This window comes from Larus michahellis, chromosome 3 (assembly GCF_964199755.1).
Source record: "Larus michahellis chromosome 3, bLarMic1.1, whole genome shotgun sequence".
NCBI lineage: Eukaryota > Metazoa > Chordata > Aves > Charadriiformes > Laridae > Larus > Larus michahellis.
The window spans coordinates 34,696,069-34,708,581 of record NC_133898.1 but is presented as its reverse complement, the minus strand read 5'-3'; the positions used below and the strand labels follow the sequence as shown (position 1 = coordinate 34,708,581).

The window sequence follows — 12,513 nt, the reverse complement described above, 5'->3', positions numbered from 1 at the left end:
TAAGTCTGCACCTTATAAAACTGGGAGTAAAGGCACCAAAGCCCAGAGGGCGAAGCAGCTGGGATTAGAACCTGCTGCTCTCTCCCTCCTGCAGAGTCCTATGGAACTCAATCTCTTTTCTTACATTAGACCCAATACCAAAGGTAAGTGCTCTGCTTCTATGAGCAGTAATGCCTTAAGTGTCTGAAAATGTTTTAAAAGGGTAATCACTTTAGTTGTTCTGACGTTGCTGGAAGTTACACAATTATTGTGAATTGAACAGTTCTTTTAGCAAAGTGTGGTAAGAGTTTACATTTAATGCAGTGGCTCTCCAAACTTTCTTGTCTTTTTGTATTGTAAATAGTAATAATTCTGGTATAGGAGAGAGAAGTCTGGAGACATTATAGTTGACGTCTGATTTACTGGTAAGAGAGAGGGAACTGTGCTGCACGCCTGAGACCTTGCCATGGTTCTATTCAAATTATTTACTGAAGATTCAACGCTGATTGTACAAGGGGGCTTATGCTTATACTCTTTATTGCCACCCATCAAAGCATAGCTTAATATAAACTGGCCTTGGTGATTGGGAGTGAGAGGGAGAATTTTTGTTACTGAATGACAGCAGGGGTTGGAGAAGATGTAATTTCTGAAATTTGAGCACGATCTTTGATGATATGATTGTCACATATAGACTGCAAAATTCTGTGTGTTTGTGAATGCAGTTATGGCTGAATCTGTAGGGGGCAATCTCTGACAATAAAATACAAAGATTGCTGCAACCTGCTCTATGGTGTTAAAATAGAGACATGCTTTTATTCTTCCCTGCCCCAACACTTACATTTTGAATTTTAACATAAAGGTACTGAACCTCCTTAGTGAGGCTGACCCTTACTCTTCCCACTTCAGTTGTTCTTTTACTTTATTTAAATAGTGTTCATAAAATGATCTTAACTTTGCACTGAAAATCAGTTACCAAATATTCTGATTGTTTAATTACTGCATTTTAGCATACTTCATACAGCAGTATATTGCAACCACATATCTGACTATTCTGGCAGAGTCTAAAGAGCCAAAAGAAAATCTTCATGGTGAAAGTTCAAATAAATTATTTAGGGTGCATTCAGAAGGAAGCGCTGTTTGTTGCAGCGTAAACACTTCAGTTTTTGAAAATCAGTACACCTATTTTCAATTTTGTGCTAAAAATAATGTTGCTTATGTTTATATAACGGTTTTCATTTGAAAGGCGCATCAGAAATTACATAAATCTATGAACTGGGTTACTTCTATTAACTTGGGAGCCAGTTTGACAACCTATATACAGCTTGAGATCAGAGTAAATTTTTTTAAAGGGGTGAGCCATTTGCCATACAGAGAAGTTTTTCAGCAAATCTTAATATTCAGTTCTTCTAAATTCTTGGTGTTTTTAAACCTGCACTAAAAATAAACTGAAATACAAACAGCAGTTCGTGTTTCAAAGCCAGATATTTGAAAGTTAAGGAAGCAGGCTCACCAGAAAACTTGGCTCTTCCTTTTAGTTGTATGCATGGTCAAATATTTCTCTAATTACACAAATATGTGCTCTTTTTGCAATTGACAGAGTAAAATACCCATGTGAGCAGTGCTTGTTTAATGGGAATGTTTTGATTATTTCTTTAATCCTCAACAGTTTTTTCATATTTTATCTCATTCAAATTCTCTGCTAGAATTAAAATAATGTTGCCACGTGCACTTCTGGGACTTGAGTGTCACTTCAGTGTAATGCATGTCTTAATTCTTTTAGCTTTGTATTCTGACATGGCATTTACTATTGCCATAAGAAACACAACTCATAGATGTAAGGATCCAAATTCCACAACTTCTGATCAGTTCAGGCATTTAATAACAGATCCTTATTCTTAGTTTTTTTAATTTTTCTGTCTTGCAGGTAAGTTTAGCTTCTCCTTCTTAAAAAAGCAGCAAGATTAATTTTTCATAGTGTGTAACTCTATAGCCCAATCAGAAGCAGGATTCTGGATTCAATACAAATATTAGTTATTACGGCTATGCAGTTTTAAAAAAATGGTGTTGTTAAAGCTCTTTCAAGATATTGCTAGCCCATCAGACAGAAGAGTGATAAATAATGTGTATTAAAGGAGACAGTTAATGCTGCATCTGCCAACTCTGGAATTCTTGCTTTTTGCTCTGAAGCATTTGTTACTGACTGTTGCTAGAAACAGGGTTAGATATTTTGATTTAAAATACAAGATGTCAGTTTCATTTCATTACCTTCTGGTTCTGGTCCAATTCAACTGCTGTGCTAAGGAGAATACTGTGCCACCTCTTCTGGTCTTTTGAAGTGAGGGATGGTTCTGCACGCTGGAAAGCTGAATGATCCTGTTATCAGCTCTCTAGAATACTTTGCATATGGAGACATTTTATAACTTAACTGTTCGAACAGTGTTTCGTGGGAGAGGATGAGGGTACCTTGACCTCAGAAGTGTCGCTGTGCAAACTCCTGCTACAAACCAGTGGAAATATAAAACTATTACACAGAGAAAAGACAGGATTGCCTGCAGAGATTTTAGGCAGTTTCCACATCAGTAGCAAAATGTGTAGACTTTTGCTGCAATTGCTTATTTTATTATAGTCACAAAAATTATAGTTAAATATCCAATTTTACTATTGTAAATAATTAATTTGCATCATAAATGTCAAGATCAGTTAGCACCAAAGTAAAAAAAAAAAATTATTTTTCTCTCATTTTAATGACATTTTGATTTATGATACTGTATTGGTCACTTCAGGCTCAGAAAAAATACCATGGTTTCAAATATTTTGGAAAGGAGGCTTAGTTAATAAAAAAATAATCTAATGAATTAGGATTCTTCATTGAAACCTCTGCAAATTGGTCTTATATCTGTCATCAATTTTCTTTCAGCTTGTATATCTTAGTGCTTGTGCAATTGTGTAAAGTAATTTTTCATATTAGTTTTTTCTATAATTGTTGTTTTTTCTTCTAAGGACTTTCAACTATCCAGGAAGTAGAGGCTGGAGTACAGCATATTTTAGCTGACATCTTTGCTAAAGATAAAGATACACTGGATTTTATCAGGAAATTGTAAGTTTGACTTTTACTTTCTAAACTTTCCTGATTACACAGTAAGATTCAGTCTCCTAGTGTGCAGATAGATAACTAACTTTTTTTTAACGATGTGAAAACAGTGTTACTGTGAGATTGACTTAGGTTCATTCTTTCAATTGTGCTGGAGGTACATTATTTAGCCTTTCTGCCTGTCTGGCTATCAGTGGAAGAGAGATCTGCTGTGAGCATGGCAGGATACTGTGACTCCCAAAGACTGAAAAATTCTCTGTGGCTCTGTTCCATATAGAGCCGACCTCCCTTGCAGTAAGTGGTCTATAAGGGAAAGCTTTCTCTCCTTGCACTTCCTTCCAGCTAAAACTTTTCAGAGGTTCATCTGCTTAAGCTATTGTTCCAATATTTACTGCTTGACACCAGTCAGTGTAATTAGTGTGCAGTGATGGTTGATTTTGGCATTGGTAGTGAATAAGGCAAACTAATATGACTGTTCGTAAAGGAGGAGCTATTGATCCTTTGATTGTGTTAGCTGAATCTAAGTTTTCTTACATTACATGATGACTTCAAGGTTGTCATGTCTGGGTGGTCGGTGTGGCAGAGTAATAGTTGCTTGTTTGTTGTTGGTCCCCCCCCCGCCACCATGTGTACCATCTGGGACAGAGAACAGGGTTATCAAAGAACAGGAGCTGCCTAGGAGCATGTAGTGTTGGTTTGAATTGGCTCAGTTCTCTTTAGTTGACCCCTGTTTGCCATTTATTGTAACGGCCAATTTCATCAAGAGCACAGCAATGTGATCGTTTCGATGAAAGGGTTGTTTTGTAAAGGATGTGCTGTTACTACCAGACTATCACTTTAATTCTTTTGACCACTAGAAGCTCCTTAATTGGATATGTAGTGCTCTACAGATGTATCCTGTTTATCCTAAGCTGTGTTGTATGTATAATAATCATGAGGAGCATTCAGGAAGCTGTCTATTTGGGATCCCTGTTACTCCTAAAACTAATGAAAACTTTTATGGGTGTAAGTACTCAAAGCAAGAAATCAGTTCTGAGGCTGGCTAGATTCCAAAGAGATGTTGCATTTGTATAAAATAGATAACTACTATAATTTTTTTGCAACTTCCCAAAATTTGTTGTGTGATGTTGAACCAATAACTGACCAAACTGAAGTGCAGATGGTGCCTTTTGAATATCCATTCCCTTCGGGAGAAGGACTGTGTTCAGCTTTTCCTGAGGTCTGCTTGAATGTCTTCTCTTGGTATGTTCCAGTCAGTATATATTATGTCAGTCTCAGCATTGAGATGTGTAATATAGTTTTGCAGGTAACTAGAGTCAACATAACTTGTAAGTGGGCAGACTGCAAACTTCATTTTTATTTAATACAAACACTAACGACTTGTTACAAGTTTCATGCTAAAATACCTTATTGATTTGTTTATTTTATTCAGATGTCAGCAAAGGTACGTTTGTATCCAGTCAACCTTGGCAAAAGTGTCGTCCAAAAGTGGAAATGAAAAAGATATTGATAAATTCCAACTGTACCATGAGTTTTCTTGTAATATAAAGAACATTCAGCATCATCAGGTATACCTACAAATTTGTATTTTTTTCTTAGAATTTTAACTACAGCAAAGATGGTTTGCTTTTGATTTTGTTGCTTAAAACTGTTTCTAAAGATACTTGACTTTGCTTTTCAGTTATCAAAGGGAAAAGAGACTTTCAACTTCTTGAAATGCAGGACTAAGCTGTTAATCTCTGTTTTAAGGGACTGAGCAGAGGACTGCTTATTAAGTGTGTCTGTCTAATCAATTCTTACTAAACAGATATTTATAATGATTTATGTATTGGAGATTTCAATACTGGTGTGATTTATTTTCAGTATATGTCACACCCTCCCTCCGTTCCCCCAGTGACAAGTGCATTGCAAGTGTTATCAGGAGTGAGATTAAGGCTAAACGATAATTTATCGTCTGCAGGGGTGAGACTGGGGTAGTGGTGGTGTAGTAATGGCAGCTGCTTGGTTGGAATGTAAGTATTTGAAACAAACTTGGATAAACTTTGTTTCCTTTGTATGTTTGCTGCAGACCTGAGTCAGTGCTCTGAGCCATTTGACACTAAATCTGTGAGGTGAAACTGGTGAGAAGTATCAAGGAAGGATTCAGAAAATTGAAATCAAAGGTGTCCTACAAGAGCAGCTCTTGTCAGCAGCAACTTCATGTAAAAGATGAACAATCAAAATAGGCTCAGGAGAACATCCCATGCATTACCCCAAAAATGGGTTTGTTTTGCAAGTCCTCAGTATTCCCTTCTGTGAAGCATCTTTGGTTTCCCAAAGCCCCAGGCTTAGACCTATGTGACTAGAAAAAGAAATGAGGGCCAAAGCAAACTTACTAGCTGATGAGAAGCTGATGACTTGATAGCTAGGCTGCCCTGTTATTGAATTTCAAAGGTTGAAATATGATGCACTCAATGCAACTGTCAAGACCTTTGTCCTGTTTCATTATTAATCACCAAGTGAATTGTCTCTTATTTTGATCACAATTACCTACCTTTAAAAAAAAAAAAAAAACAAAAACAAAAAAAACAACCAAAAAACCCCCCAAACCAGAACAAAATAACACAGAAAAAAGACCCTCCTTGCTACTTCAAACCAGAAATGTCCTTTTCTTTTAGAAAGCTGCCTTATTTTACAGCAGAATGCTTTTCCTTTTATATCTGTGATATGCTCTCATTTTCTCTCTGCTCCCTATTTTAAAACAACGTGATGTTTTGAATTAATAAAGGTTTTTGTTGCATGTGTTGAAATGAATTTATTACAAAAAATATTTCACAACATCTATGGGCTAATTTTAAACTCTCGCCTCCAACTCCCTATATGGATGGTGTTAGGTGAAAGACTAAATTACTACAGATGATTTTAATAGACAGGCCTTCTGTAGGTGTTTGAAGAGGTACCTGTAATTGTTCTCTTTGTACTTGGTATGAACATTTACTGTATTTTTATCAGCAATTATTTGGTGAAATCTTGCTTCTAGAGAGTCTGGAAAAGTCAATAGAGCAATCTGAGACTACTGTGGTGACATATCACAAAGATTTGTAGATTCATCTGAAGATTGTTTTGCTGTATGGATTTTTTGTTTGGGTGCTTTACTGTTGAATGAATACTTTGGCTGTCAAACACTGTATAGTTTTTCCTGCACTGAGGTTGGTGAATACTGAGATATACTGAGTATTGGGTGTACAGGTGTTTTCTGGGATGATGCTATGATTTACTACTTGTTCAAGGCATCCTTTTCTTTTCTTTTCTGTTTTACACGAGGAAAACTGTTACTCAGATAGAGCCAGGGCAAGAAAACAGACTTCTCAAACCTGGTCAGCACTCTGACCATGTGGCTGAACTGTTTCTGATCTAGGATGTGTCCTTAGTTTGTCCATTTGACATTAAGATTAACTCGATCTGGTTTGGTTTATTGCTCCTTGTGTCTGTTGCTAACCTTAATGCCTCTTTCTTTTCGCATTCTGGCTCTGCAGTGAAGTAAAAACCACTGTTCTTGCAGCTGGTAGTCCTGTAATTAGGGGATGTTTTTGCACTCTTATGTGTTGTCTTGCGTCTGTATGTTACTGCTATTCCCTATTCTAACACATTGAATATTTCTCTATTATGAATCTAAAAAAATCTGAGTTGTTTGTGCTTCAACTGAGATTTCAGGGCCCAAGATATGTCAGGCTCTTTTGTACTAGTCGAGGAAAAAAATGTATTTTATGATCACGTCTGACATGTGCGGATTGCAGAATTCCCTGCTTTGTAAAAATACTGTAACTTCTCATTTCTGTTGATTTTGGGTTCTTTGTTAATTTTCCAGTTCCTTTCTTTGTCTCCCTTTTGTGTTTTGGTGATGAAATAAGGAAAGAAAAGGTGTTTTCTTTATCTGCCATTGCTTCTATCTGCCAGTGCTTCCTTAAGGTAAACTCTGGTATTGGACTTTCAAAAGTATTCTTATAACTTTCAATTTCTTTATTACTTGACCTAACTGCCCTGCTGATGCAAATGACCATTTTTTTTCCTCTTTTATTTTCTTGGGTTATAACCATCCCTTTTAATACCTAAAAGTCCTTAGTTTCTCCTTCATTTAAGGCTTGAAGAAATACTACTGTTATGTATTCAAAAAGCTGGTTAAAAAGGTGTTCTTGAATGTGCTTTGGGAGAGGTGTAGATTCTTAAAGTGAAGAAATTCTCTGGTTTGGTTCAGCATTTTTAAAAGAAACTTATACCTAAAAAAGATATAGGGAAGCCTGAAACTCAGAGGGATTTATAAAATTTACTGATCCCCCAGGACTGCAGGTTAAATTGCTGAGTTTGAAGAACATTTGCAAATTCACTTTTTTGAAGTTACTGCTTCGGTGACCATGCACAGGCAAGTGTTCTCAATGCCTTTACCTGGAGGCAAAAGTAGAAGTCAGCTTTAAATCACCTCTTTGCAGAGTTGCAAATAAAGGCTTCCATAAAATACTACACTGAAACTGGTCATCGCTGGAGTATGGAAGTGTTAGTAATCTTAAAGGTCTGTGTACCTGCTCTAACCCAACTCTGCTCCAGCTTACATGTAAGTAAAGGCGATGGGCAGTAAACTAGCATGTTATCTGTAAGAGAATAAGCTGTGCCTTTATGACCAAAGCATTTGTAGCCACGAGCATGCCTTGCAGCATGTATTGCTGCAAGGTAAACCGGTGCGCAGAAAGCTGCAGCATGGTTCTGCAGCTGCCATTGCACATGCTGTAGTTCTGGGTTCCTTTCTGTGCCATTGTCATTTTGTGTGTTGAGACGTGCCATGAAATAATCAGGACTGGCATGGAGTCGGGTTGTTTGACTGTAAAAGTTAAAATACTGAACCTGAAATGAGGAAAAAAACCCACTTGTTTAAAAAGCCTGACTCCAGATTTTGACATGGTGGGATACCTGTGTGTGTTTACAGCTGGAGCATTTTGCTGTTGGGAGGTTCAGCCACAGTTCTTTCCTTTGGCAGCAAGGAGAACCTGACTGGACTCTTAGGATGTAGTTGGGTAGCTATACCAACACTGTAATAACTAAGGAAAAGAAGTCTTTCAAGAATTTTTTTTTTTTTTGACCAATTGTAAACAGTTCAGTGCTTGTGTATGCCTAGGGGTTGCTTTTCTGTATTTGGAGATGACTGAATTGGTGGGAGGAAAAGAATTCATGAATAAAGTGTAATGTTTGAGGCAAGTGCTCTATTTTCAATCTCATACTTAAAAAGGAATTGGAAATTAAAGTCCTTGGCAAAATATACAAAACTTATTCAGTGAGTTTAAGTAAATCTGGAAAATGGAGGAGAGCTGTGCAAAATGAATGATGTTGTATTTCTCTGATAAACAGAATAAGGTTTGATAGGTCTTGTGTCTCGATCCAATTATGGTTCCTGCTTTCTCTTAGAAATGTATGTTGTTTTTATTAACCCTTCCCCTGGATCTGTTCCAGCCTTGCATGAAAACAATCTTTCTCCAGAACTAAAAGCTTACTTTGTTTCTAGAATAGCTGTATTTGAACCTGTTACTTAAAAAAACAACCAAAAAAACCCCCCAAACAATAAACAAACCCAAAAAAGCCCCCAAACTCCCCACGTTTATTAGCTTAGGGGGAGAAATTCAGTAATTACTTTCTTAATTGAACATTTCTTGTATGATGGTTCTTCTCTGAACGCGTGTCACAGAATAGAATAGGCAGATTGTTTAAGAACAAAAATGTAAAAAAAATATTAGTGACTGCAATACAGCTGGTTTAAGTTCAGGTGACTGACACATTCTGCAGACGGAGTGCCAGGAAACAAAATGTGATGCAAATATTGACCCCTCTAACAGCGTGCTGAATGATGACATTATAATTCTATCAGATACATTCTCTGTCGTGAGCATCATTTTGATTTCATTTTAGCTTGACATTTAACTTTCTCTCTTTTTTTAAAAAAATAAAATCAGAATAAACATGAAAGCATTCAATTTGTTAAAATGTGTCTTTCTAATCTCTACATGAAAACATTTGCTTTGGCAGTCAAGGTACCAGATGCTATAATATTTCACATGCAATCTTTATTATTAGCTTTGTTGTTCAATGATATGTCAGGCCTGGTATGTCACAGGAGCAGTAAGGCTGAGGAATATAAATTGGTACTATGTCCTGGAGTCATTTTAAACCATTGTATTTAACATATGTGACATGTCTGAGTTAACTAGTGATTGAATTAAAGTTCATGATTGACACAGAATGCTCTGTTGTGACAGTGCTCAGGGCCTGCTACATACAGCAACATGTGTAATCATACAGGAATGTCAACTTCTAGCAGGTTTTTTTATTTTTGCACTTTAAAGTATTTTGGAAGGGAAAATGAAATCTAAAAACATGTGGTTTTTATTTGTAGCTGCTTCTAGCTGTTTCTAAAATCCCTTGACCAGTGAGTTTTCTTAATAAATGCTTTAAGGATTACTTCAGGTGAACGCTCATCATCTTCATAGAGAGGGTAGGCTAGTAGATACCCACCAGCATCCACCAGGATCCAGCACTCGTATTCTGATCCTGGATTTAAATGCAGAGCCACAAACTTCCATTTAAAATAGAACTCTGTGTGCAGTTAGCACGTGTGCAAACAGTTTTAGCTTTAGATCATGAATATGCAGTTGTGTATGCCAGACCCCGCCAGAAAAATGCGCATACATTTTAAGGCTGGAGCATGAGTATTAATGTAAAGAGTGTATCTACAATATTTTCAGCTATTTATGAACTAGGTGTGAATAACTTAAAAATCAATCCTCTTTTAAATTAGGCTGATTTCCTTTGTGTCACACATGCTGATTTACAATTAATTTTAAATTTGGATTGATCTTGGGAAGCAGAATAAAGCCTGAAGCTTAGGAGTAACTTTTTTCCTTTTTTGATCTGTATTTCTGATTACAGTTGCTTTTCAGTTCATTTCTTGAGTTTTAATTTGGGTTATTAAACAAGATTGTTCCACCAACTAAATTCATGCTGACTTGTATTATAAGTGTGTTTAAGATAAACTGGATCTTGAGATTGCAGACTACAGGGAAAATGTATGATTTGTTATGCCATGGCACGATTTAATCTGTGTTTAAATTGTGGGTATTATCTGTACATGCTAGTACTTTGTGAACTGATTTACTATACCACCATCATGATTTGCTACAGAATGTCAAGCAAGCGCGTACACAAATGTTGATAAGTTTATCTTTTGGATATTTTGTGTGTCATCTGTCTCTGCCATTTATGTTTGCACTCAGATTCTGGCCATTAACCGAGGGGAAAATCTGAAGATCCTGACAGTGAAGGTCAACATTCCTGACGGGGTGAAGAATGAATTCTGTTGGTGGTGTGTCAATGAAAGGTCTGCATGGATACATATTCTTACAGAAATCTTTTTTTTTTTTTTCTATAGACAGCTGCATACTGGAAAGTACCTCACGTGTCTCGTTACATTAAGAGAACAATTTAAACGAATAATTATTAGATTAGATTAAATTAGCAAGTGGAATTCTTATTCTGTATTTCCAACTGCTGTAGCATTATGCTGAAAATATCGTGCCTTTGGCCGTATTCAGGGAGCTGTAGCACCATTCTTTAAGCAATTGAATTTTTGAAAATTTTGAGTGGTTCTTTTATTTCTTACTGATTTGCTCTTACAAGTAGCTTCTTTTAAGCCTGTAGTGAGATGTTTAGTGATGCATAATTTTGAGGGTTTTTTGCAAAAGTTTATGTTAAATATATGTCACTTTGTGCAATATCTCTGTCAGTCTTTTTCTTGGAAACTGCACTTTGATGTCCTCTGTTGAAGAATGTTGTGATTCAAACTGTGCATCTTCCTTGCATGTATAAAAGACAAATTTCTCTTTCTCAATCATTTGAGGTATTTGTCATTGTTCTGTGGATGTCTTAGAAGATCCTACCTTTGCATCCTAAACTTGATTAACCAAAAAAATCTTATACTGTGATACTGCTTTAGTATGTATTTTTCTTCCACACCAAGTCTAAGAAATGGATGCGGTAAAAATGTTCCTTTTCACTGTAGAAATTTAATAGTTCCGCTTCCAACACTGAAGCCTCTGAAAGAGTCAAAACATTGTTTGGCCAGATAACATAATATGATCTAGCACTAATAGTAAGAAACTTTTTTTTTTTCAGGAAAGTATCAGGACTAATAAACGCTCCTAAGTTTCATTCTAGTTTTAATACCTGTAATGGAATTTCTGTCCTCCCCCCAAGATGTATATTCTGTAGGCAGAACTGATCTGTCAGTCTTGCTTTTACTGTGTCTATGACAGAATTTGGAAGCACTGTTAGCCACGGATAATGGAACAGCTCGTCACTGCTACACAAATAAAAGTGGGATGTAAATGGAGATATTTTTGGTTGATTACACTTTTGTGAATCATCCTGAGATAAAAAGAATATTGACCTTGGAAACGGAACTACTTATTAATACTTAGCATTCATGAGGCTGTATATGCTTATGGCTCTTTACTATTTAAGGACAACTCCTCCACCATCAGAAAACTTCAGAAGGAATGATTTTAGTAGATCTTGGTGCATTAACATCTAGGACAGATTCTGATCTTCCTCATTAGACTGACAACTGTATTATCGAATTGACAAATAGTAAATGTGTATTCCGCCCTGCAAGCTTGGAAATGATTGTCCAAGGGTGGGAGTTGCATTATTTTCATTGCATCGATTTACAGGGGAGAGCAGAAGGTTAAGAACTTTTGTTTGAGGCAAGGATTCACAACTTTGCAAAGGTATTAACTAATTTACTGAAGGTCACACACAAAATCAGTTGCAGAACTAGAAATGACATATTGTTACAGAGTTTGGTCAGTATTCTAGCCACAAAATAGTATCACCTGCTGCCTATCGAATTAGCAACAAATATGCTGACCTTCATCTGTTCTTCTGAGGCAAATTTTTTATCATTAAAGGCCCCTGCAATAGAAGGGGGGTTTGGGAGACTAGAGTTCTTCATTATTGCATTGAGCTCTATGTAGATGCTCTCTAAGATGACTGTATTTTCTTTGCAAGGCAAGAATGCTTATTAGCCTGTAGAAGCATCCACATTTCCTTGAAATTCAGTTTTGTGCTGAAAACTCAGGAATATCCTTATGCCTGGCCGTATGGACTGTACTTTTCCCTAGAAGATGGCATCTCTGGTTTGACAGTGAACGTGGATCCATTAATGCTAGAACTGAAGTGGTCCCAGAGACTTAGTTGTGAAGTGGGAGACGGAAAAAGGATCAATGCAAAACAGCAGCGAGGAGCTGCTTAGCTGGCTTTGAGTGTAAAGACAGCAGGAGTTGTTCCTGGGGAGAGGGCGAGCTGTTGTTCTGAAGTGGGATTGCAGCCTTGAAAATGAAGTTCCATGTATGATAATCTTTTTTCAG

The 12,513-nt window shown here is 36.6% G+C and overlaps 1 protein-coding gene across 5 annotated transcripts in view; it reads left to right on the top strand.

Moving 5' to 3' along the window:
- SRBD1 (S1 RNA binding domain 1) overlaps nucleotides 1-12,513 on the top strand; it is a 132,913-nt gene that overhangs the window by 12,518 nt on the left and 107,882 nt on the right. For all 5 annotated transcript variants that reach the window (XM_074579636.1, XM_074579632.1, XM_074579634.1 and 2 more), the window contains exons 9-12: nucleotides 5-143; nucleotides 2,980-3,076; nucleotides 4,503-4,638; nucleotides 10,363-10,466. In XM_074579636.1, coding sequence (XP_074435737.1) covers nucleotides 5-143; nucleotides 2,980-3,076; nucleotides 4,503-4,638; nucleotides 10,363-10,466 — 476 coding nt within the window. The remainder of the gene's footprint in view (nucleotides 1-4; nucleotides 144-2,979; nucleotides 3,077-4,502; nucleotides 4,639-10,362; nucleotides 10,467-12,513) is intronic.